This window comes from Myotis lucifugus, unplaced genomic scaffold, assembly GCF_000147115.1.
Source record: "Myotis lucifugus unplaced genomic scaffold, Myoluc2.0 scaffold_26, whole genome shotgun sequence".
In the NCBI taxonomy this organism is placed as follows: Eukaryota; Metazoa; Chordata; class Mammalia; order Chiroptera; family Vespertilionidae; genus Myotis; species Myotis lucifugus.
The window spans coordinates 8,280,075-8,306,554 of NW_005871074.1; the positions used below are offsets into that span (position 1 = coordinate 8,280,075).

At 43.5% G+C, this 26,480-nt stretch overlaps 2 protein-coding genes across 9 annotated transcripts in view; one reads left to right on the forward strand and one right to left on the reverse strand.

Annotated features, from left to right (window-relative positions):
• The first annotated feature begins 3,956 nt into the window (after positions 1-3,956).
• On the forward strand, positions 3,957-21,187 carry LETM2 (leucine zipper and EF-hand containing transmembrane protein 2). The gene is given in 12 exon segments (XM_006086244.3): positions 3,957-4,215; positions 5,521-5,601; positions 6,799-7,252; positions 7,863-8,006; positions 13,580-13,705; positions 14,163-14,363; positions 15,920-16,039; positions 16,702-16,815; positions 18,609-18,701; positions 19,015-19,116; positions 19,842-19,861; positions 19,863-21,187. Coding segments are annotated over 11 exon segments (1,572 nt in total). The 5' UTR covers positions 3,957-4,215; positions 5,521-5,554; the 3' UTR covers positions 20,014-21,187.
• A 2,552-nt stretch (positions 21,188-23,739) lies between these two features.
• FGFR1 (fibroblast growth factor receptor 1) overlaps positions 23,740-26,480 on the reverse strand; it is a 39,090-nt gene continuing 36,349 nt past the window's right edge. For all 8 annotated transcript variants that reach the window (XM_023751894.1, XM_014453632.1, XM_023751893.1 and 5 more), the window contains 4 exons: positions 26,255-26,325; positions 25,779-25,916; positions 25,477-25,582; positions 23,740-25,361 (listed from right to left, as the gene is read on the reverse strand). In XM_023751894.1, coding sequence (XP_023607662.1) covers positions 25,185-25,361; positions 25,477-25,582; positions 25,779-25,916; positions 26,255-26,325 — 492 coding nt within the window. In that variant the 3' untranslated portion in view covers positions 23,740-25,184. The remainder of the gene's footprint in view (positions 25,362-25,476; positions 25,583-25,778; positions 25,917-26,254; positions 26,326-26,480) is intronic.

Below are 26,480 nucleotides of genomic sequence, written 5' to 3' on the forward strand. Positions count from 1 at the left end.
GCGCACTGGAGACACCGGGGGAGAGACCCGCGACGGGGCTCTGCCGCAGCTCCCCCAAACCTGCGAGGAACCCTACTGGCGGGTGCCCCGTCCCGACGGCCCGAGAAAGGGGACAGCGACGTGTGTGGCTCCTCGGCCGCCTGCGGTCCGACAGCTGTCAGAGAGGAGCTGCCCGTGCCACCTGGGGCGGCGTGTGGGCACCATGGCAGCGACTTCCTCCTGGGTCCTCGTGGGGGCAAGCCTCTGTCAGCCGCGCGCGTTTCAGCCGGAGGCTCCCCCACGGCGAGCCGTCGGGAGGCCCTGGGGCCCCTCGGCCTCTGTGCGGGGGCGCCCACCTCCCTCGCGGGCGCCGAGCCCCGCGCGCCTGCTTCCTGCTGGCACGGCGGGCCCGGAGGCTTGTGGGTAACGAGGGGGACCCCAGACCCCGAGGGGCCCGGGGGGGCTCTGTGCCCGTCGCGTGCCCGGGCCTTCTGCTTGCTGCCAGGTCTTTCTTTTCAGGGATGGGAGGGCCTGTGCACTAGACAGAGTGCACGCAAGAAGGAGAGGAAGAAGAGAGTCAAAATCCTCTGCAACCCCAACACCACCGCCCCCCATCCTAGGAAATTTCTTCTAAACAATGGAGGGTCCTGGGAGGTGTGCCGCAGTAAACTGTTCTTGCTGGAGTGTGCAGAGTTGGTGATGTTTCCTGGGACTGTGTGATAATGACTAGAACATTGCAGCACGGAGAATGAACCACAGGCAGCAATCAGATGAGGAAACCAAAACTCTGTTCTGAGATTAATAAAGCCGTATCGCTACCAGATGCTATCCTCTCTATAGCCGTTACAGTGCTGGATCTATTTGATACACTTACAAGAAATTCCTGATATCTTTAACACTTACATAAGGAATTAAGACATTCCCACAGATCAACTATTTTAATGACTACTAATTATGTATTAGTTTTTAAAAACATAACCCTGTTAATAATACTAAGGGTGATATTCAAATTAAGCATTCCCATTGCTATTAATCACTATTTCTAAAACTATGCTTGTGTAGTATCTATGCTTAGTGTAGCAACAAAAACTAAGGGAATCAATAAAATCACATTTTTGTTTGTTTTAAATGCCTAGATGTCTTTTTGGAGCTCAGACCTCCGAAGGGGGCCACCTGAGCTTATTTTAGTTGATTCTATATCTCCTGGGAAGAAAGGTTAAATTGGTTTTTTATTCCTATGATCCTTTCCACCTCCACCCTTCTTTTCCAACCTGTTTTGTTGATAAACTGTTGCCTTGACCGGACACCTGGATTTTCCCCTTGAGAAGAATTTGGTTGTCCCTAGGGATTTTATTTTTATTTTCTTCTAAAACTTTGCTGACAAAAGTTTAAAATTAAAGTTATGTGAGGTAGATGCATAGTCTGTTTCTGCAAAACACTAGAAAATACATTCTATTTCTAATAATATTTTATCTGAAGCCACATTTAGGGACATGCCCATTAAAAATTATATTTTTAACATCTAACATCTGAAGGCCAGAACATGCTTTCTCTTCTCCAAAGAAAATGAGCAAACAGTTCATGAAGACAGCAATCCAACAATCAGGGCCAGAGTTAGGGAGAAAAACATTTTGTTTCCTGTTTGAAGATTATAACTAAAAACTCCTTATGTTATAAATCACTTACCCTGAAAGTAAAAAAGTCACCAGTCCTAATAACAGGAGAAGGCAGACATTGCTTTGAACAAATGAATTTCAATAAGAAAGATTCTTACCCCTTCCCTTTGCAGAATAGGATTGCCAACATATGGCCATGGGAGAAAATCTAGCTCATCTTTCAAATAGTGATTCGTGCATCTGGTTTATGAATACTTAATGATTTTCACTGTGCCTGGTTATAAGTGAATACAATGCATGAATAAGAATATTTCCCGATATAAAATGTCTCCCGGGAACCACTAAGAGGAATATTTTTGTATCCTTTATGATCTTTTCCAGAAAAGTATGGGTACATGGTTGTGCAGTGATTAATTTATAAAATTAATGTGACAATTGCACCCTAGCCTTTTAGAGCTCATAATTTACTATCGGAAATTTTCAGGCAAAGAAAGCAAAGGTAAAAAAGACCAAAGCTTTGTAGAATCTGTTAATTCTAGTAAACATAGAACATGAAGTGAAACCATTATGTGGAAAGTTGGGCATCAGACATGCACTAAGTGCCCTCTAGTGGCCAAACTGAAAAGTTTTGCCTAGTTAACAGTTAATTCATTTAGTTACTAGCTGAAAAATGCTTTGTGAATTAAAAGCAGTCTGCATTTAAAAACAAAACAGACAAAAAAAAAACCCTGAAATGTAATATACGTCATCTTTCATTCTTTCAAATGTGCAGCCCAGATGGCACATGTCCGCCAACATGTTAAGAGAAGTGTTCTCCGTGAGAAAGGTATTCCTTGCTGTCTGGTGTTAGTCAAAGGAGAGCCAGGTAAAATGGGTGGGTAGAGATAACCAGGGAGCGAGAACACTTCTAGATCTTTCACTTTCCCAAGATGGCTCAGTTGCTCATCCTAGAAACTGAAGTCCTCCCCCCTCCAAACCTTCACAGCTACTATAATATATATTTTAAATATTATGAGAATTTTTACAGAAAATACTGATCAGAAGCAATGCCGGCTAAGAGAACATTTATACTGCATATTGAGAGTACACAGCATTCCAGTCTTGGTCCAGAGGGATGTTTTCTTTACCATTCCCGCCCTTTCTGCCACTCCCTCTTTCCACTGCTTCCTCCCCCGCAATTGCGCAGTTGGAGGGGGTGGGGGAAAGGAAGGAAAAACATGAAAGTGATGTAATTCATGATTCCAAGATGGTTACCATGGCGACTATCAGGCATATTGCGCTCTCCGGGCGACTATCAGGCATATTGCGCTCTCCGGAGAGCAAGCGCTCCTTTCACCCAGCTTTCAGCGAAGGGTTTCGGGGAGGGCTGGTCCACGGCCTAGAGACTGTGGACAGGTAGGAAAACGTCGGTCTTGCCTTCCTCGCACCCCTGGACACGGAGTCTCCTTAAACTAAACCCAGCAGGGAAGTAAGTCATGTTGCCGGTGGGAACTAGGCTTCGCAGCCTCCAGGGATGCCGCGGCGAAGGACACCCTCGCTCCGCGGACTCTGAGAGCCCATTGGTGAGCGATGTCGTCACTCAGAGTGACGTCACCTCGAGGAACGAGGAGGAGCCATAGAGACGGCCGCGGGCCCGTCTAGCTTGGGGAGCGGGGGCGGGGGGCCTCGGGAAGGCACTGGAGGACTGAGGCGGCCGTTCGCGGGAGCCGGCCGAGGAGGTAGGGGTGGGCCGGCCCAGTCCTCGGGCGGTGACTCGGGGGACCGCGCCCGCCTGTGTCCGGCAGAGTCCGCTCCCTCGGCATCTGGCTTCCCCCCTCGGCGCCCAGTTTCCCCGACCGCTGCCAGTGGCCCGGCGCGCTCTCCTCGGCACTAGACCTCGTCCCCCTGCCCGCCCAACAGCCTTGGGGCTCAGCCTCCGTCCCCCCTCTTTCGTGCTTCGCTTCCTCCTTTCTCTTCTGTACCCCGCGTCCTGCTTTCTCGTCTGCCTCCCATAAACCCGGATCGCCCGCAAGGTTGGTGCCTGCACCACTCCCGCACCAAAATACAGAGAAACACCGCATCCAGACGCCGCCGCAGTACACGCCGCCGTCCACCCCGCGCGCGCGAGAGCCGCCGGCCGAGGGAGGCGAGGGCGCCTGGGCCCAGGTCCTCCAGCGTCGGAAAGCCGACGATCCGGCGCTGGTCTCGGCGTGCGGGCGTGGGCGGGGCGTGGGCGCGGGCGGGGCTCGCAGCCCGCCGGGGAAGTGGTTGCCCGCAGCCCTGAGCCCGAGCGCCCGGGGCCGGAGAGCGGGTTGGCCGCCGGATGGGGTCTGGTCTCCCTCCAGCAGGAGGACGCCCGTCCTTAGTCTGGGTTCGGATGTTCCCAAGTATTATTTGAGCCCTTGATCAAAATGTCTGTTCTGTGGTTGAGGTTTCCGTCTGCGAAAGACCCTGGTACTTTCCCCCCAGCTGCAGGGAAGCGGAGGTGACGCTAAGAGAGGTACCGAGGCTCCTGCTGCCCTGGGCTGAGCAGCGCCACAGGAAGGAGGAAGGTTTCTGTAAAGCGCCTGTCAAGGCAGAAAGCTCTGCGGAGAATCACTAGCGCAGGAAACCGGTTTCCCTCCACTTGAACTGTTAGCGGGTACCGTGTACATCTGCACTGCTACTTAAATGAATACTTTAAATCTTTTTTTAAAAAAAGAATTCGTTTTATTTATTTTTTAATATATTTTTTTATTGCTTTCAGAAAGGAAGGGAGAGAGAGAGAGAGAGAGAGAGAGAGAGAGAAAGCATCATTGATTGGCTGCCTCCTGCACGCCCCCTGATAGATCCTCCTTTCCCCCAACTGGTGGGCGGGGTATGACGTAACCTGCAGCCCAGAAATACCTGAGTGACTAATCAGGTACCTTATGTGGACTATACATTGGACCACCAATCCACAACTGCCAAATGCCCTAAGCCCTTGTCCTATATGGACAATGCAGTAAGCCACCAATCAGTGTGCGCCGAATACACTAAGCCCCCCACCCCTTCCCATTCCGCCCCTCAAAAGGCGTGCCCACCCCTGCACTGCTGCTGTTCTCCCCTTGCGAGACAGCCGGGCAGGTGCTTCTCCTCTAATAAAGCCTGTAGTCCTGGTTTTAGGCCTGCGTCTGATTTTTCACCCCCCAACTGGGGATTGAGCCTGCACCCGGGCAGATGCTCTGACCAGGAATCTCCTGGTTCATAGGTCTGCTCAACCACTGAGCCATGCCCTCCGGGCAATAATTTGTTTTATAATATTTAAAAATATGTTTTTACTGAGAGAGAGAGAGAGAGAGAGAGAGAGAGAGAGAGAGAGAGAGAGAGAGAGGAGAGAGAGAAAGAGAAACATTGATGTGAAGTTGCCTCCCCCATGCCAACCGGGACCAGGCCCCTGACCGGGAATCCACCGGTGACCTTTCCGTGCATGGGAGGACGGCCCAACCAGCTGACCCACACTGGCCAGGGCAGTACTTTCCATCTTTTAAAGTTTGGGGCAGCTTGGCCACGTATGGAAAAAAGCTAATTGAAAACAAATCCAGGATATTTATTTTCTACCTGTATTTTTAGGCTACAAATAAGTGTACCTTCCTCAGCTTCCTAAATACTTGTCTACCATATAAGTAGATTACTGGGTACTATTGACCAAAAATCAAAATGTCTTGGAAAACTATCACTGTCCTGTGCATCATCATATTAAAAGTCATTTCTGTTTGTTGGGATCTCAAAGTACCATTCTCAAAACCAGGACTAAGAAAACATTATTCATGATTGTTGGAAGGGAATTTGAAAGAGATGTTACACCTTGAATAGAATATGTAAATATTTTACCCTCGCAGTAGTTAAAAACACTTAAATCCTGATTTCTTTATAATTGATGTGTTTTTTTCAAATACTGAATTGTTTACTTACTCCTTCTGCCTAGGTCCCTATGTTGACTAGTTGAGACAAATATAAATATGGCTGTCTACTGTTATAATACAGCCTTAGTTATTGCCCGAACAAGGTAAGCCTTGGAATTTCCCTCCTGCCCCCAATATTAATGTGAACTTTATTCTTCTAGATGGAAAAGTATATGCAAAAAGATAGGCTTAGTACACAGATAAAGCTTTGTTGTTTTTAACTGTGTTGGTGTTTAGGAAGCTGACATTTTAATGTATTTAAACTTATCCCAAATTTTCAATATGCTTTAGAACTCAGCTGAATCATTTTGTGGATGTGTAGTACAGGTAGGATAGAAGATGTAATGGTTTTAGAATGTCATGGATGAATATTACATGAGGCCCTTACATATAAAAAGGAGTCAAGTGGCTGGCAAACAAGCCAGTCCTAGGGCCTATACCTGCCCCAGCAAGATCTGTTATCACTTATTTATTACAAAGAATATTCACCAAGAACGTACTATGTGCTGGATACATTGGACATATTCCCTTTTAGCTATTCAAAAAGTGTTAAATCTTGGCATGCTTCAAAAACAAAGAATGGAAAAAGCCATCTCTTTGCCAAAAGAAGTCTCTTTGCCAGGAACTTTCTTTGCCTAGATAATCTTATTTTAATTTTCAAACAACCTGATGTGCTAGTCTAACTGAAGACTGTGAGCTATTGCCAAAGTAGACTGTAGAGATCCCTGGCTGGGGTGCCCAATTCAAATTCTTATTCCTAAGGTTCTTCAGGAATCTTAGGTGAAGGCTGTTTTGGTTGTCAGTGCCTCTCACTTGAGGGAATCTATGGGAAGGCAGTACGCAGACAAGGCAATCTTATGTGATTGGTTAACCCCCAAAAGGACCTTGAACTGCTTTGTTCAAATAACATTCCTATTGTCAGTAGAGTAGGTGACGGCACAAGTCTTCCAGCTTGCTTTCTGGTAGTAGATAGAGAAAGAACTTTCAAATATAACCCCTAGTGGGAAAATATTTGCTATTAGATTTTTAAATGAATGGTTGTAGAGTTTCTAACTTCTAATATAGCAATTATTCTTGGAATGAACTTACTAATATTTCTCATAGAGTATATTATTCAACCATAAAGGTTACTGTTCTTCAACTGGGATAAAAAGTTATATTTCATTCACTACCGAACATCATCTGCTTTAAAATACAGGCTTTAAAACTATTTATTTTAACCTGATACAGTATCTATTTCTTTAACTTTTAAGTTTGTAATCGTTTGTGCTCAACTCAGAGGATGTTGCTCTTTATTCCAGATTCCCTAGCCATTTTGTACATCCTACCTGCTCTTCTTGTTTCCCATCACTTGCATTTCTTCACTTGCCAGATTCCCATTTAAATAAAACATATACGAAGAACTATGGAAGCAGGAAGTACTCCTATCCTAGTCAGTCAGGGAATAAAGGACATCACTTACGAACTAGGATAATACAAAAGCTACACACATCAACTTGCTGGCTACAAAAGGTCCCTGGTGAACCTCAGCTGGAGCAACCCACCCCAGAACCACAGGTGACAAGCTCTCAGCCCACAGAAGAAACTGGTATGGAGACTAAGGAAGAAAAGCGATCTTATAGACAAAGAATTATGGATGAACTTAAATATTATTACAATGGATTCTATTTTCTTTGGATTGACACCAAAGTTGCTGTCAAAATGATTTGGAGGCTATTGCATGGACAGGTGCTGACCAGACGAGATAGACGAAGGGTAGGCAAGAATCGTATTTTAAAAAAAGAAAGTGTAAAGTTAAAATGAACTATTTAGGAACCAAGTTTTAAACTCAACTTAGAATTCATTTAAAAAATCGCAAAGTAGGAATAGTAACATGCTAAGATTGGGAATTTCTTTCTGAGTTTCTTGTCTGCTACTGACTTATTGTACAACTTTAGGCAAAATTTTAAAATTTGTATATATTTGCCTATAGAATGGTTATAATTATGTTTCTAATCTCTTCAAGGAGTTGAGAGGCTGCAGGTTTGATCTGTGCATCTGAAATACAAACTGTTGTTAATATATTAAGAATATGCATTAAAAAACAATTTTAACAGATACTGTGTTATTAAAGTCCAGACCCCTAAGTTAGATGAAAGCTACAAGATACCAATAATATATTTTGATTGTTACAGATTTCCTTGAGGATATCCCATAAATGTTACTTCAGAGCTATGATAAAGACGAAAATCCCACCTTTCCATTTTCTAAACAGCTGCAGACTTTCAGAGCCAAAGCAGCCTTTTTAGTTTTAGGGGTTTCTGTTTTGTTTTGTTTTGGGCACATTCTAAAATAATGAATATTGCATATGCATTTAATTCTTTAGCTATTGAGGACTTGTGTTGATTTCTTCCGCTTGGTTCCATTTATGGTGTTCATAATTGTACCCTTCATGGAATTCTTATTACCAGTGTTTCTGAAGTTCTTCCCAGAGATGTTGCCATCAACTTTTGAAAGTGAATCCAAAAAGGTATGTAGGAATTTTTAACTTTTAAAAAATCAGTAGGCTCGCTTCAGTGTTTAGAGAAGTTTTTAGGTTGTTTTTTTTAAAATACATTTTATTGACTTTTTACAGAGAGGAAGGGAGAGAGATAGAGAGTTAGAAACATCGATGAGAGAGAAACATCAATCAGCTGCCTCCTGCACATCTCCTACTGTGGATGTGCCCGCAACCAAGGTACATGCCCTTGACCGGAATCAAACCCGGGACCTTTCAGTCTGCAGGCCGATGCTCTATCCACTGAGCCAAACCGGTTTCAGCTTAGAGAAGTTTTTAGGTTTACAGAAAAATTGAACAGAAAGTACAGAGAATCCCCAGGTACCTCTTCCTCCATTTCCACTATTATTAACATCTTACATTAATGTGGTACATTTGTTACAACTGGAAGAACCAATATCTATACATGATGATGAATTAAAGCTTATACTCTACATTAGGGTTCACTCTTTATGTTGTATAGTTTTATTGGTTTTGACAAATGCATAATGTCATGTATCCACCCTCACAGTGTCCTACTGCCCTAAAAATCCCCTGTGGTTCACATGTTTGTCCCTCTTCCCTCTATCCTTCAACCTGTGGCAACCACTGATCTTTTTACTGTCTCTCTAGTTTTGCCTTTTCTAGAATGTCATATAGTTGGAATCATATAGTGTGTAGTTTTTTTCAGACTGGCTCCTTTGCCTTAGCAATATGTTTCCTCCATGTCTTTTCATGCCTCATTTCTTTCTATCACTGCATACTATTTCACTGTATGGATATGCCACAGTTTATTCATTTACCTATTGAAGGACATCTTGGTAGCTTCCAATTTTTGGCAATTATGAATAAAACTGCTAAAAATACCATGTGTAGGTTTTTGTGTGGACATATGCTTTCAACTCATTTGGGTAAATACCTAAGAGAACAGTTGCTGGATTGTATAGTAAAACTGTTTAGTTTTGAAAAAATCAATAAACTATCTTCCAAAATAGCTGTATCATTTTGTATTCCCACTAGCAATGAATGAGAGTTTCTTTTGCTCTATATCTTTATCAGCATTTGTGTTGTAGTGCTTTGAGTATTAGCCATTCTAATAGGTGTGCAGTGGAATCTCATTGTTATTTTAATTTGTAATTCTTTAATGACATCTGATATGGAGCATCTTTTCATATGCTTCTTTGCCATCTCTATATATCTTTTGAAAAATATATTTCTTTTGATTTCAGAAAGGAAGGGAAGGGGAGAGAGAGAGAGAAACATCAATGATGAGAGAGAATCATTGGTTGGCCGCCTCCTACAGGTTCAGCACGGGGATCGAGCCTGCAATCCTGGCATGTACCCTAACTGGGAATCGAACTGTGACCTCCTGGTTTTTAGGTTGACACTCAACCACTGAGCCGTGCTGGCCAGGCCTATATATCTTCTTTGGAAAGGTGTCTATTCAAATCTTTTTCCCACTTATTAATGGGGTTGTTCATTTTCTTATTGTTGGGATTTAAGAGTTCTTTGTATATTTTTGTATTCAGGTTCTTTATCAGATATCTGTTTTGCAAATATTTTCTTCCAGACTGTGGCTTGTCTTTTCATTCCCTTAACTGTGTCTTTTGCAGAACAAATGTTTTAAATTTTAATAACACACAACTTGATTTTTTTTTTCTTGGATCGTGCTTTTGGTGTTGTATCTAAAAACTCTTGCCATATCCAAGATCATCTAAGATTTTCTCCTAGGTGTTTTATAGTTTTGAGTCTATGATCCATGTTGAGTTAATTTACTTAATTTTTTTCCTGAGGAAAGTTGTATAACACCTTTACTGCTTTGGGGTGGAGCAGCCGCTTCCTCTTCACCATCACAGGTTTCTGGTTGTGCAGGATGGTGCTGCCCGGCGGGTGGCCGTCTTGCCAGATCCGCAGATCTGGGCAGTACATGTTTTTGCATCATGTACCACCTGACGTTTGTAGGCAAATTAGCCGTACACTGCATCGTATGGGATATGGAAGCCGTTCGAACACCTTTGCTGTCTGCAGTTACCAAGATAAAACGTCTTCAAGTCTCTCAGGAACACAAGGATTGGACAGTCGAGCATTGGAAAAAAGTCATGTGGTCCGATGAATCACGTTTCCAGTTGCATCATCCAGATGGCAGAGTGAGAATTTGGTGGAAAAACCATGAAAGCATGCACCCCACATGCATGAGTACAACCCTTCAAGCTGGTGGGGGCAGTGTTATGGTTTGGGGGCATGTTTTCCTGGCATGATTTGGGCCCTTTAATTCGTGTGGAACAAGGTCTGAATAGCACAACATACCTAAGTATCGTTGCTGATCAAGTTCATCCTATCATGTTGATGGCGTATCCCAATGGAGATGGCTTCTTCCAATAAGACAATGGGCCATGCCACGGTGCTCATATTGTGCAGGAGTGGTTTCAAGAACATGAGGGAGACTTTACCTTGCTTAGGTGGCCCCCACAATCACCATGTCTCAATCCAATTGAGCATTTGTGGGACGAAGTTAAAAGAGCCATCAGGCAGCTGGTTCCACAACCATCAAATCTCACAGAACTGGACAGTGCTATTCATCAGGCATGGTGTCAGATTCCTCGCATCACCTTTCAACATCTCGTGGAGTCAATGCCAAGAAGAATCACCGCAGTATTGAAGGCAAAAGGTGGCCCCACGAAGTACTGATGGGGTGGTATTAATAATCTGGCCACTCATGTTCAAATATATCCCATGTTCAAAGGCTATTAAATGGCGTTGTTTACCCATATCTTCAGAAAAAAATCACTTCTACTGTCATGGTAAACAACCTGCTTCCCTATTTATAATGGTCTGGCCCTCTAGCAACTTCAGCTCGAAATTATAGCTAATTTGCCTACAAATGTCAGGTGGTCATAATAATCTGGCCACTCAGTGTATATACATCATGGACACAGTCCTAGAAAATACTTTCTTGTTTTCTTTGTTGCATGAAAAGAGAGACAGCAAGCAAACAAGAGTGCTAGCTTTCTGTTTACATCGGAGCACAGTACCATGCATTTCTCTTTCATAGTACTTCTCAGTTACACTTTCGCATCCATTTGTGGAGTTACTAGTTTATCTTTAGGCACTAATGTTTGTCTCTCCCATTAGACTAGAAGTTCCATAACTGTTTTTGCTCATTTTTTCTCTAGCACATGATAGATGCTCAATAAGTGGACAGATGGATGGATATGGATATGTATTTAAAACATATTTTTATTGATTTCAGAGAGGAAGGAAGAGAGAGAGAGAAAGATAGAAACATCAATGATGAGAGAGAATCATTGATTGGCTACCTCCTGCACACCCCACACTGGGGAATGAGCTCACAACCTGGGCATGTGCCCTGACCAGGAATTGAACCATGACCTCCTGGTTCATAGATTGACACTCTATGTGGATGTGTATATGGATGTGGATATAGTTGAGTGTAATGGATGACTAAAAATGGTATTGACTAATGGTAATGACTAATCATGGTATTGCCATTGTGTGAGTTTTTGGCTGAGTCTTTTAAGATCTTTCTAAAAACCAAAGATTGCCATAATTGGGTGATCATTAGAATCTCTTGGGCAACTTAAAAATATGTATATATAAGATATATATTCCTGCTTCTCGGTATTGCCCTGAATCTTGACCGTGGTTATTTTGAAAATGCCACTGCATTGCATTTCTTTTAAAATATATTTTTATTGATTTCAGAGAGGAAGGTAGAGGGAGAGAGAAATAGAAACATCAATGGTGAGAGAGAATCATTAATTGGCTGCCTTCTGCATGTTCCACACTGGGGACCGAGCCTGCAACCCAGGCACGTGCCCTGACTGGGAACAAATCGTAGCCTCCTGGTTCATAGGTCAATGCTCAATCACTGAGTCATGCTGGCTGGGCCACACTGCATTTCTGATGATGAACAAGGATTGAGAAATAACGGTCAACATAGTGTCTTAAGAGTGTACACTCAATTCTCTTCTGTGTAGTGCTTTGTTCATATCTGTTATAGCACTTAACTCATTATATTGTAATAAATTGTGTTTGTTTTACATTACTTAAACTATAAGCTACTTTAGGGTAGAGTTAATTACGTAGTTTTCTTTGTTTATGGCTCAAGCAAAATCCAGGGCCACTCAGACTAGGGGTTTGTTCAACTAGAAGTCTAGATTGTTTATACCAGATTTAGAAATAGTATCTCATTTATTTATGTATGTGTTTTATTATTATTTTAAAATATATTTTTATTAATTTCAGAGATGAAGGGAGAGAGAGATATAAACATCAATGATGAGAGAGAAATATTGGTTGGATGCCTCAGGAATGCCCCTCCTGGGGATCGGCCCACAACCCGGGCAAGTGTCCTTGACCGGAATCGAACCCGGGACTCTTCAGGCCAAGGCTCTATCTACTGAGCCAAACCAGCGAGGGCAAGAAATAGTATCTCATTTATAAATAACTCAGACAATGCAAGTGTCTGTCAGTAGACAAATGGATTAAAAACCTGTAGTACTGGTACATATATACAATGGAATATTACTCGGCTGTAAAAAAGAATGCAGCGTTACTATTTGTGACAGCATGGGTGGACTTTGAGGGTATTAAGCTAAGTGAAATAAGTCAGTCAGAGAATGACAAATACCATATGATTTCACTTACATGTAAAATCTAAAGAGCAAAATAAATGATTAAACAAAACAGAAACAGACCCATAGATGTGGAGAACAGATTGCTGGTTGCCAGAGGGGAGAGGGGTTGGGGGTTGGGTGAAAAAGGTGAAAGGAGTAAATATTACTAATTGGTGGTTACAAAATAATCATGGGATGTAAAGTATAGCATAGGAAATATAATCAATAATATTGTAATAACTATTTTGGTGTCAGGTGAGTGTTTGAAATATCAGGAAGATGTGTAAAGCAGTGGTTCTCAACCTTCCTAATGCCGCGACCCTTTAATACAGTTCCTCATGTTGTGGTGACCCCCAATTTCATTGTTACAAATTGAACATAATTAAAGCATAGTGAGTAATCACAAAACCAATAGGTAATTATATATGTGTTTTCCGATGGTCTTAGGCGACCCCTGTGAAAGGGTCGTTCAACCCCCAAAGGGTCGCGACCCACAGGTTGAGAACCGCTGGTGTAAAGTATATGATTGTCTAACCACTATACTGTACACCTGAAATTAAAACAAAATAGTGTTGACTATAAACTGTAGTTGAAAAATAAAATGTAAAAAAGGAAATAGTATCTCATTCTAAATAATGACAAAGCCTATCATTGAGGGGATATTTTGGATCTATCAAATATTTATGACCATTGTATTAGCAATAAATAAAGAGGATGGCTTTGTGATAAGATTAAGGAGATAAGTTGCAAACAGAGACTACTTTTTATTTGCTCTGGTTCTCACAGAAACCATTCAATTAGGTTTGAGAATAATATTGATACATGAACTAGGGATGAACAAGAACAAGGTAACAGTTCTTTCTCTTGCATCTTTATCTACCAAGTTGTAATCATGAAGGACTGATGAACTTTTCCTCTTCTATTATTAAGGAAGAAAAACAGAAAAAGAAAATGGCTGCAAAGTTGAAAATAGCAAGATTTCTTCAAGAAACAATGACAGAAATGGCAAAGAGGAACAGGACCAGGCTGGGAGAGTTCTCATCCTATGTCGAACAGGTGTCAGTCTTTGATATAATACCAAACAGCTTCTGGGCTGGGAATCTTATGAAATATGCATGTTATCATGGATCTTCCAAATTGTTTACAATCTTTGAATTTGCAAATCTAAGTTATATAGATATGATATTCCAAATGTTTATAGTTTTGTGGGGGGGTTTTTTGTTGTTATTTTTTTTTTTTTGCAGAAATGCTTATCTTAAAGCAGCCAATGTGCTGAAGACAATGATAACTTCTTGGAAAGAACAGAATTAGGCAGATGTTTGAACTATTCCTGATTTTTCAGTTGATTTAGGCCGACTTCAGATTTCTTTACTCCTCTTTGTACCCACTTCTAGACCTAAGATAGAATCCATAAATGCTTTGATCTGTCTTTCAAATAGTCTATTGGGAACGTTAAATTAAGTAGGAAGCACATTTTAATTGTTTAATTGAGCCCGTTTGTCTCACTGCCTAGGTCCAAATAGGCCACAAGCCCAGCACAAAGGAGATAGTTCGCTTTTCCAAACTGTTTGAAGATGAGCTCACCCTGAATCACTTAGATCGAGCACAGCTGGTTGCCCTTTGCAAACTGCTAGAACTGCCATATTTTGGAACCAACAATTTGCTCCGCTTTCAGCTTCGGATGACACTGAAGTCTATAAAAGCAGATGATGAAGTAAGAGCTTAACTCTATCTCTAGGGAATTAGCAAGGCTTCGGGAGATATCTTAGGATGGCTTTGTGATAAAGTGCAGTATCTTCTGTTAGGTCTGCTCATGGACTGGTTCTAGGAAAAGGAGTGGTTTTAACCACTATTACCATGACAACCTGAACCTTGAGTACTCATTTTAGGAGTTATTGTACGCTGACCCATTTTCTTGAGAAGGCCATTATAAGCAATTAGTAATTTGGAAGTCTTAGCTGGGACTAATCTGAAGGAAGTTAGGACCCACTGGGAAGGAACGGCAGCCCCGTAGATTCCTGACTCTTCCGCCAAGGACAGGACTCCACCCCCACACCTCTGCTCCCTTCCCGCAGAGCTGGTGCCAAAGTAAATGTTCTGCTGGCTGAGCTGGCTTGGTAAGAAGGGGTGGCAAGACAGGGAGGGAAAGCAGCGCCTAGACATCTGCGAAAGAAAGGCACAATTTGGACTGTAACTACTAATTAGACTCCTTTAAAAAACGGAAAGAATCTTCCTTGAATCTGTATCAGCTGCTTTAAAGCATTCTGTCTGGTTTGGCTCAGTGGATAGAGCATAGGGTTTGGGTTCGATTCCGGTCAAGAGCACATGCCTGGGTTACGACTTGATCCTCAGTAGGGAGTGTGCAGGAGGCAGCCAATCAGTGATTCTCATAATTGATGTTTCTATCTCCCTCTCTCTCTCCCTTCCTCTCTGAAATCAGTAAAAAAAATATTAAAAAAAAAAAAGCATTCTGCCTACGGTATCAGGATTCTCAGAACTGAGACTCACGATCCCACCGGCCCCATTTAGATTTCAGTTGTTGTTTTCAGAACTTTGGAATAAACAATACCGGTCCCAGGAGTATCATGGTTTTGTGTCACACCAAGCAGAAACTGTGTTATTTACGGAGGGAGTTTTGTGGACCAGAGAGTTAAAGCCATTCCTGGGGGGTTGGTGGGGGCAATGGGGGAAAGAATACCACCGGAACAGACAACAGATGGTACAAAGCTTTTCAAGTGAAATATTTTCTAAATGAAACCGAAAGCTGCCATGACAGGAAGGAGTAGAGACGTCACAAGTAGGTAAATGCAAATCAAGAGGGAAAATAAATACTTTGGTGACAGAGTGTTGAGGAGAAGTTATGTAAATATCTCTGATGTTATTAATTAGAGGCATGAATTCCTGCACAGGTGGGGTCTGGCCGGCCCTGCCCCTGATCAGGGTGGGGGGTGGGCAACCCGGGGGTGGGACCGGCTGGGGGGAGGGGCTGCAGGAGTTGGCCGACCAGCCCCGCCCCCTGGTCAAACTCCTGGTCGAGGGGACAATTTGCATATTAGGCTTTTATTATATAAGATACCTTTTGGCAGGATGCCCTTCATCTCAACTGCCACACCTTCCTAAGTCACCTTGTTTTTATAGGTGGCTGACCTTTGCAGCAGTCAGTATGGGCACTAAGTATTGGAAGCATCAGATCCTGTGTTTCCCCTGACTAGGTGGAGTTAGGTGAAATTGGAACCAAAGATCCAACACCATTCCTTACATTTCTTTCAGGTAATTGCCCAAGAAGGGGTGAGTGCTTTGAGTGTGCCAGAACTACAATCTGCATGTAGGGCCCGAGGGATGAGATCACTGGGTCTCACTGAGGAGCAACTGGTACAACAGCTCACAGAGGCAAGTAGCAGCTTTCCGGGGCCTTTGCACTGGCTCTCTTCCCTACACATCGCAGACTTATTTTGTGATTTCTATTTTGCAAGTGAGCCATCTTACCTAATTTGCTTCATTTAATTGAGCGGTGGGATACCAAAGCAGCTAGATTTTTTGATTTTTTGGACGGAGACAAAGTACTGTATTAGTTTTCTATGGCTGCATAACCAATGACCACAATTACTGGCTTAAAACAACGCCCATTTATTTGCTCCCAGTCCTGTAGGTCAGAGGTGCAGGCTGCATTCCTTTCTGGAGGCTGTGGGGGAGACCCCACTTCCAAGCTCATTCCACTTGTTGGCTGAATTTAGTTCTGAATTTAGCTGCGGGACTGAGGTGCTTGTTTCCTCACGGGCTGCCAGCCCTGGGCTACTCACTCCTGGAGGCCACCAGCATTCCTTACCTCTAGGTCGCCTCCATCTGCAAAGAACTTCTCCTATGCCAACCTCCCACATGCTTTAAATCTCGGAGTTCCTTTGGTTTTGATCTCTAGTTCCAGATTTAAAGGTCTCATGTGATTAGGTGAGGCCTCCCGGATAATCTTCCCATCTTAAGGGGGAAAGCAGTAGACGATCCTGGCTCACATCCAGGCCTCCCATTCTGTGACTCTGTCATGTTTTATTCCCCAGTGGCTGGACCTCCACCTGAAGGAGAACGTCCCTCCTTCTCTTTTGCTCCTGTCACGAACCTTCTATCTGATAGATGTGAAGCCAAAGCCAATTGAGATCCCACTAAGTGGAGAGGTGAGTAACTGGGCTCAGGCGCCCCTCCCCAAATCTCTTATTTCCTACTGCAGTCAGAGTAGGCATTTCTTTTGTGCATATATCTTTTGGAATTTTGGCCAACTGGCCTTAAAATCCTTTTTAAATTACTAAAAATATTAAAATCACAAAAAACTATCTCTAGCTCTAGGGATGTTACTGCCTTTGATCCCAGCTTGATTTGGTTTTACTAATAGGTGTCCAGATCATTCCTTCTTATTAACAATCTAGTCTTCAGACTGTTTTCACTACTTTCTTCTTTGAGACTGAATGGTTCTTGTTCTATTACATCTGTTTCATTTGTCCAGATTCCTATTAATTTTTAAGCAGTGAATGGCCAATTTAGAATCTAAACTTTTGGTCTTTCTACAACTTATTGTCTTAATCTTTGTTGTTGTTGCCTTTAACTCAGTAGCCTTTTTTCTCCTGGTATTTTACTGAAGAACCCAGGACTGGCCCAATCACTAGCATCTTGCTCTGGGCCCACCAGAAAGGGCCTCTTACTGTTCTACTTTGTGGCTTCTTATCTAATCAGAATCTGCATGGGTGAGCAAGGAAAAGACCTATTGAGCATGCTGCACATGTGTTTTAGTAGATTAGATGAAATATTCTGGAGTGAGGACCATTTTAAATCTTAGTTATGCTGTTGACTCCTTGGACAAGCCAAGGAAAATGGTATGAATTCAGCATGAAAAATACACTTCAGGAGACTCCATCTTGCTTTCCCTTTGCAGAGTTCCAGAGACTAATCTGGATTTGGGCTTTGTCCAGGAAGGATTCTAGGGAGACTAGGGAGGAGCAATTTTGGAGCACAGACCATGTTTCAAAAAGGCAGGCTATTGGGTTCTTCTTCTTACTCTATCTTTGGTCTTCAAGACAGATCAAAGTTATCTGTCATTCATTGACTGCTGTCAGGAGCAAGGAAATCTTGGAATAGCACAATGTCTCAGAGCTAAATTTGGGTTCTCAGACTTATTGTAGATGGGAAGAAACTCTTTATCCAGATGTTGTTTTCTGGAATGGTTGAGAAAGACCTAGGAATTAAGGACAAAATGACAAGCTCCTAGCCATTTTATTGCTTTGCTTTAAAAAAAAAATCCAATTTTAAAACTTCTATTCTCCATATGTACAAAATGAAAACAAGTAGTATGCTAGGCTCTATAAAAATTTAGAGACATCAAATAGAATATTTTATAATTTTGGATATACGTAGCCCTTTTCCCTCCAAAGTACACAAAGAAATTACTTATTTCCAAAGAGCAGTGATATATTTTTAAATCTAATTAATTCTTAAAGACAGGTTAACTATCTATTCTAAAATGCCACCCTTTCCCTCGTTTTATAGGAGCTTCTATTAAGCAGCACCTACCATTTAAATAACTTTTATCATTAGGAGCCAGCAATGATAAATGTCAATCTTGACCAAGTTATATCCATGCCATTAGAAATAGATGGTAATTGAGAAATGGCACCTTTTTTGAGACTAGAATACCACCAGAATTGGCAAGCCAGTAGCTTGTTAATGATTGAAGATTTTAAATAATGGAATCTAATTAGAGTGCAACTTGTGTTCAAAATTGCAAGATAAATAATACTAAGTTGTTATTTCAGGGACATACTTCATATGTTACTCATAAAGGGTATATAGTTGGAGCAAGTTAGGGATTTAGTGGAAAGTGAATTGTTCTAGAAAGCATTGACTACTTACTGTGGAAGTGCTTCTGAGTTTCAGGAAGACCAGAAACTTCATGCTTACATAACATCTCTCTCCCTAGGCTCCGAAGACACATAGTCCTGTTGAATCACCTACTTCACCTGAGTCTAAAGAGAACTTGGTGGACTTAGCACCTCAACTGAAGGGAACTAAGGTTACACCATTACTTTTCATATGATTAATTAGGTTAAACACGAAAATAAGTTCATTTCTCTATTCGTAACCCCTTAATGAAACTGAACTTCAATGGTGTTCTTTAATAAGTAATATTTGTTGTATTATTCACTGTTTCTAAGAAAGTTCAACATTTGGTTATATGTAATTAGGTTCCAGATTTTGCCTCTTGAGTCCTGTGCCAGAATCTGAAGTAGTTGTTGCAGGTTCCTGGTAGTTATGGCAGTAGGACTATCGATCTCATGCACATTATTTTAAAACTAGTAACCCACCTCTCAATTCTGATGTTTAAGGATGAAAAATTTATGAAACTGCCACCAATGACATCATCACCCATAACACCATCACCACCTATTTCATTACCTAAAGGATCCGTGACTTCTGCTAAAGAAGCTGTAAGTATGACCTAAAAAAAGAAAACCCCTTTCCCTCTAGTTCTTTTTAAGGGCAGTGAAAATCTAGAATCTTAACTATTGTAAAACACCGCACAGCTCTTCCTGTCATTCAAACAGGAAGCTGTAGGCTGAATTTTAGTCATCTTATAACCACTACATTTTTTAAACTCAATTATCCAAAAGTGAAAAAAAAAATCAACCAATGCAACCGTGGATCAGACCTAAACATGTTAAGTCTAGAAGCTAATTACAATATAGGCAGATTCTTATTTTCCTTTGTGCCAGATGGAAATAGTTCCCATATGTTGTATATTTCACACAGGATTCATGTCAGGAAATACTAGCAGGAGAGCAATTTAAATCTTAGGAGAAATGCTTGTAAATAGCAAATTACTTATCTATTTTTCCATTTGGATAAAGGAATTTGGGGCAAGAGAAAAAAGCATAATACAAGTAAACAGTAGAGGGGTCAGGGGGGAGTTGAACTGTGCAGTGAGCAGCTCTCCTGGCTCCTGAGGACCAGAGCACCAGGGAACAGGTAGACGGGGCAAATTGCATCGAGGCCTGGTTTGCAAGTCTTTATTTTTATTACCAAGGTAAATTACAAACTCAGATTTGACCTTGTGGTCTGTCATTTTGATTTAAGAAAACAAAAAAAGTAACTCCTGAAGAACTTACACATCTAATTGTGACCAGGGGCTAACATCCTTATGTTTTGTACCTAGACACTCCAGGCCAAATCACAAGACAACTCAGAGCAGCACCACTAGTTCCAAAGGAGCCCTGGAGGATGAAGCTCATGCTCTCAGCTTCCTGCCCTCAGCAGTGGCATCTGTAAAGGACCTCCCAGCTAAGACTGTGTCTAGTTTGAGTAGAGGATCAGGGGCAGTCCTTTGAGACCTTGTAAACACTCCTGATGATGTCAGCAGTCAGACCAAGTTCAGACCATTTAGAAAACTATAATTGCAAAGCCCATTTCCTCTGTGTCATTATGTCATCCCACTAAACTTTGTGTAAAGCACCCCCCACCCCATGTTGTTTGTAACAGCTTCGTATTTGTGCCCATTTCCTCCCTTTAGGGGAAGAAATTTTTTTTTGCATAATGAAATCAGCTTAGTCCTTTAGATAACTCTGCCTCCTATGACTTGGCAATCTGAGTAAGAACTCGGAAACTCCAACCACCATTGTAAGAGCACCTCACCAACTCGTTCAGAGTGATCCGCCGGTAGGAACAGTGCTCTGGAAACAAAGTGCTTATGAGATGGAATGGATATTCCTCAGTGAGGTCTTTCTGGATATAAAGGAAAAACTTCCTGGAGAATAAAATGGGGAATTAGACTGGCAATCAAAAAAGGTTTGGCTGCTGCTCGGCTGTTCTGAGACGTCCCCTCTGGGTCTGCAGGAACCTGGGAGGCTGCCATGATTCCAGCACATGTGGCTTTCATTAGCCACCATTTTGCTAGGAAGCATAATTAAGGGTTTAAGACTTAACCATTTGTTTGTGCTGGGTGTGTGTTTTTCTGGTCTGTTTGTCTTTCACAGACAAGACTATTTATTAGTCATAGGGGTGGTTAAAGTCTGATATAATCCCTATGCTACCCAGTAACAAATATTATGTTCAGATATTTGTTTGGTGTTTTCTGTATTGTCAAAACGGGAAAAAAAAACACCAACATAATAGGTTGCTGTGCAGCTGACCCACAGCCTTTTTCCCTTGGGGAGCGCTTAGGAGGGAAAAGGTATTTCAGCCTGTGGGTGATGAAATTAGATCGCTTTACTTGCTGTGAATTTGAGAGCAGTTGAATGGGAATCAGTCAAACCAAATAAAATGCAAATATCCTTGTCTGGGATCACCTAAATGAGGACCGTCATCAGCATTTCATGGCAAGGATGTGTGCTTTTATAAGCTTCCTAAACCTCCTCTCCACAAGACGACAAGCCCCACCTTGTCCTGCTAATGAACTCCGTCCTATTCCTTGAGAAGAATGAATCCCTACTATGCAGCATTCCATGGATCTCCCCATTGGACTAACAAGGTGATTCATAATAAATGTCCCCACTTTTAAAATGATGGGTGTTTATTTTAATGAGTTCCAATTTCAAGTGTTGAGTGTGGGAAAGGGATTAGCTACTTAACTTGTTGAATCCTGTTCTGGCTGAATGATTCATATCTGCTGTTGGACTACAATCTTTCTGGCTTTCCCTATGAGCAGAGTAAGAATAGGGGCCCCTGGTCAGTGGGATTATTAGCAGAGTGAGAATGAGTATGTCAAGGGGCTCCTGGTTACTTTTGGCCCCAGTTGGTCTTCACCCATTTTTGCTTCATAAACAGGCGTCTAAAACACATGCTATACCTCCCCTCCCCTTCTTTTGATAGTAGCTCAGAGAAGTCAAGATAGTTCCTTTTGTTCTCATCACTTAGAGGGCGTGGCTGTTAGGTTCCATGATTGGTAGACCTAACCCCATGCTGAGATGGAGTTAGTGGTGTTCAGAGAAATGATTAACAAACTGGAGGGGGAGAGGGGCTGATTTGTAGCACTTGCCAATTCCAGTGGTGTAAATACTCCCACATGGTTGATTTCAAGCTACCAACAGGTCACTGAACACCAGTTGGGAAAAGATGTACACACTTGGCTCAAGAACCAGTCCCGGCACAATACTGACTTTAGTGCCTACCGGAGTAACAAGAAACAAACTTCAAGTTGTCATGCTCACTAAACGCACCACTTTTGTGCACCAGAAGTATAAATGGTTCTAAATTCGGTTACTTGCCAACCTAGAGAGAACTTGCCGAAAACTGCGCCTTCCTGAACACTTGGATTCTTGCTGACCTTCCCTTTCCCTGGCTCTCAACCGAAGGAGTGGAAGGCTGTGCCTGGTTGCTGCTGCAAAGCTCTCTCCCTTCCTTGTTCTCTACTCTTCCCTGCAGATGCATATACCTCAGTGTATCAGCTGCTAATAAACCCACTGACTATAATTTTAGGAACTTTCTGAAACCCAATCTGAGTGGTGATGATCAGACATGGCCTGTATCTTAGACATTGAGAATTCTGTTCCAGGTAGGTATCGGTGGCACTTGACATCCACGGACCTGCACTTGTGCTGTGTCTAATTCTATACTTTGATCATTACATGTCATGTTGGTGATATCCAATAAATGCCCAGTAATGCTAAAACCTAGGCTAAAGACCTCCCAGTCACCACCAATACACACCTAATGGAACTTCAAAGCAGGCTGGCCTATCACCTAATTTGACTGAGATAATGGCCTGCTGGCTCCTCCCAGTGGCCGCTGATACACAGCGACTTCATTGTCATTGAGATACATTTGTTTCATGAGGTTCCATCTTACTTACCTGAGATCAATTACATTACATTACATTAGCAGTACCAAGGGACTGATCCCCAGTCTACGGCAATTAGAAAAGGCAGAAAGGCAGTATTGATTAATATTGTGGTAATCCCAGGCCCTAATCTTTTCACTCTCAGGAAACCAGACAAGTTCAGTGCCTTGACAGCACGTCGCCTTCACTAGATAAACTGGATTCCTTTTCTCAGGAGACCCAATCTGGTCATCTAAGTAAAATGGTCATTTCATTTTCTCTCAGGTCAATTTCACTCTCTTTTATTAGACAGCCAGGCTCAGTCTCTGGGGAAATCCGTGGGTGATTTGAGTGGTAACAACAAAGACATCACTTATAATAGTGCCTTATATATTTCTCTAGCACCTCTCCCGAAGGGATATAAAGCCCTTCATAGATCATCCATTCTCACAACATTGCTCAAGGACCAAGGCAGAAATGATCATCCCTATTTTACAAGGAAAGATACCACTATAAGGTCTGAAAGCAAATGTTTTTAAGAGCTAAAATTCATTTCCTGGCTCTGTTCACCAAATTATGCCTTCATTAAACATACACACAAACTGTAATAGATTGACAGTTGCATATTTACAGAGACACAAGGAAAGAGAATTAATTTACAATTGTAGCCAACACTGCAGCTGCCAAAAAACCCCCAGCTAGATCAGAAAGGAACATAGGGCAGCAATCCCATTTTTCCTACAGAAATGAAAGCACAGTGAACTTTCTTCTGTATTCAGCCGTAATTGGCAAAAAAGCAAGCTTTTGGTCTAGACGCAGTGGTTCTCAACCTTCTGGCCCTTTAAATACAGTTCCTCATGTTGTGACCCAACCATAGTTATTTTCGTTGCTACTTCATAACTGTAATGCTGCTACTGTTATGAATCGTCATGTAAATATCTGATATGCAGGATGGTCTTAGGCGACCCCTGTGAAAGGGTCGTTCGACCGCCAAAGGGGTCGCGACCCACAGGTTGAGAACCGCTGGTCTAGAGGCTGCACAGGAGCGGGTTGAGCAGGGAGCTCTGAGGAGCCAGGACACACTTGGCGAGTGCAGAGACAACCAGCAGGTGGCAGAGGAAGTGAATTTCCAAGCTGCCACAAACATTTAGAGCATTTTTTCCCTTTCCTGAGGGAGGGGGTGGGGTTTGTACAGGAAGAACTATAGGAAGCCAAGATCTGTGATAGTCCCAATGCATGCAGTTTGGTCACGTGGGGACTGGTGTGGGGGAGGATCACAAACACAGAGCAGGCTGGAAAATATGAAGCAAGGGACTTTAATGTAGACCTCGTCCTAGGTGACAAGCTTCTCCTTCCACAGCAGCACAGGCAAAACCACACGCGCACAGAGGGCGTAGATGCAAATCTGGGTCTGAGTTTCTGCACGCCCCTGTCGGAATCATCCTTAGCTTTCCTCCACCTCTTTAGTTCTACGCCTTGGCTATTCTGAGAGAGGCTCCCAGCTCCCTCTCTGACCCTCTGACCTGCCCGACCCCACCAGTTTCCCCTGAGGAAACAATTTGTGGTTGAGGGCTGCAGGGGGGAGGGGTCTTGGCTTTGGCCCAGGCACCTCTGGTGCACTGACAGGAGGTTCCCGCTCACTACGCAGATGTCTTCTTTTCCTGCCTTTCCAAAAGCATCCAAGAGGTGAGCGTTTTGTCCGGAGGTCTCAGTCCAGGACCTAAAAGGAAGAGGTTAGGAGGAAACTGCAGGGAATGTGCAGGGCCCTCTGGACAGACACAGACCAGGGCCCATCATTTTTGCTCCTTTTCGGTTGACATTCTCTCCCTTGTCACACAGCCCATATAAAAATGAAGCAGCAGCAATTTTTATTTGAGGGACCTAAACTGAAAATAGGTTTAGAACATAATTTAAAAAAATAAAACAGCAAAAGTAGCAAAAAATATATGACCTTTTAAAAAACATTTTCCTTTTTTTTTCTTTTTTCTTTGTTTTTAATATATAGCAACTGATGTCTCCCAGCCACCAGGAGCATCTTACCCAGTGGGTAAATCTCTGGTAACAACCCTTTTAAAAAGACATGTAAATATATACTCAGATTTATACACTTTGTGTTTTCTTCATAGCTATGTACAAAGCCCCCAGTTGGGGCTGGGCCCCAGGGCCACGGCACTGCTCCCAGCCTTCGCCTCCCTGTCCTCTGGTACCAGGTATTTGGTCAGCAAAGCAAATTAGTATCAGAATTAATAAGCCAATGGCACCATCTCTCTGAAGCAGAGGTTGCCTTCAACCAAGGCCCGAAGCAGAGACTTCCCCTCCCTACTACTGTAGCCTTGAGGACGAGGCACCTGCTATCGGAACACAAGGGCTTATGGGTGGCGGTGAAGCAGACAAAACCAACACGAGAAAGCTCTGTCAGCTCTCGCCAGCCTGCCTGCTCAGCACGCTTACCTCCCACTCCCACCCCTCCAGGCAGTGCCAGGTGGCGGGGAGGGGTCTTGGTCCACCATTGGGGAGGGAACGGAGTGGCCATCAGCAAGTACCAGCCTCCCTACTCCTCTCTCTCATAAGCAGGTTGAGAGGAGGAGGAGGAAGAGAGGCGAACTCAGTGGGGTGAAGGCCTCAGGTAGGCAGCTGGCTCCCGCCAGCAGGGAAGGGGCAAAGGGGAGGCAGTGAGTCCTGTGGGGAGTGATGGGTGAGTACAGCTGATGATGGAGTTTGGGGAGGGCAGTGCTGGGGTGCTAGTCAGCGTCGTTTGAGTCCGCCATTGGCAAGCTGGGCTGGGTGTCGGGGCAGACAGGGCTCCTCAGGCAACGGCTCATGAGAGAAGACAGAATCTTCCCCCGAGGAGCAGGTAGAGCTTCGGGTGTCGGGAAAGCTGGGAGAGTATTGGTCCAGGGGCATTGACAGGTCCAGATACTCCTGTGACGGGAGAAACAGAAGAGCGACGGATCAGCACTCTCTCCCTGCGGCAGTTTAATTCACAGAGACGCACCTAAGTGATGACGACTGAAGGGCTAGCACGGGACAGCCTCACCTGGTTGGAGGTCAAAGCCACAATGCGGTCCAGGTCTTCTACCAGCTGCTTGAAGGTAGGCCTCTGAGAGGGTACTGCGTGCCAACAATCCCGCATCATCATGTACCTGCGGCAGGATTGTAAGGTCGGGGGAGGAAACACGTAAGTGGAGAGATTAAGTAGCTTACAGAGGAGGAACTGTGGGAGGAGTGACCAGGAGTGGCTGTTTTCTCTAGCTAAACACCCCTTTTCTTCCTCTTCCCGGCAAACCCGCTCGGCCTCCAGGGCCTAGCTCAGGACCTTGGGCATCTTCTCATGCTTACAGCTCGTTGGTGCAGTTGCTGGGCTTGTCCATACGATGACCCTCCTTCAGCAGCTTGAACAGCTCCTCCACAGGCACGCCAGGATACGGGGAGCCTCCCAGAGTGAAGATTTCCCACAGGAGCACCCCAAAAGACCACCTGTGGATGAGCACAGAGCCCATGGGTGTTGTGGGCACAGAAATGGGCCAACCTAAAATCCTTTCCATCTCTCCTTCCCCAGCATGTCAGATACTCATCCCGAACCCACCCTCTCCAACGAAAACCCTTAATTCCCAGGGGAATACCAGGGGGGAGCAGAAAACAGATGGGCCTTTCCACCGCCAGGAACAAAGTAAATGGTTATATACTACATATTGTTTTGTTTTCTCCTCGAAATAGAAGGAGACCCTCTTCAATTCAGAGGGGAGGACAGGACTCTATTGTACCAGACATTTTCTATCCCAAGTGTCCCTGGCAATTGCCCGTGTCAAACTCACACATCACTCTGGTGGGTGTAGATCCGGTCGAACAATGCCTCGGGTGCCATCCACTTCACAGGCAGTCGGCCCTGCAAGCAGCATGGGGAAGTTGGGGTGGCCCAGGGCAGAGCAATGAGGGAGTAGGGAAGGAGGGAGGGAGGGGGATACGTGAGGGACTGGACGTGGGAAGGAATGCACACATTCAGCTCATCCCACCACAGTTTCTCAGGCAAAGCCACCTGCC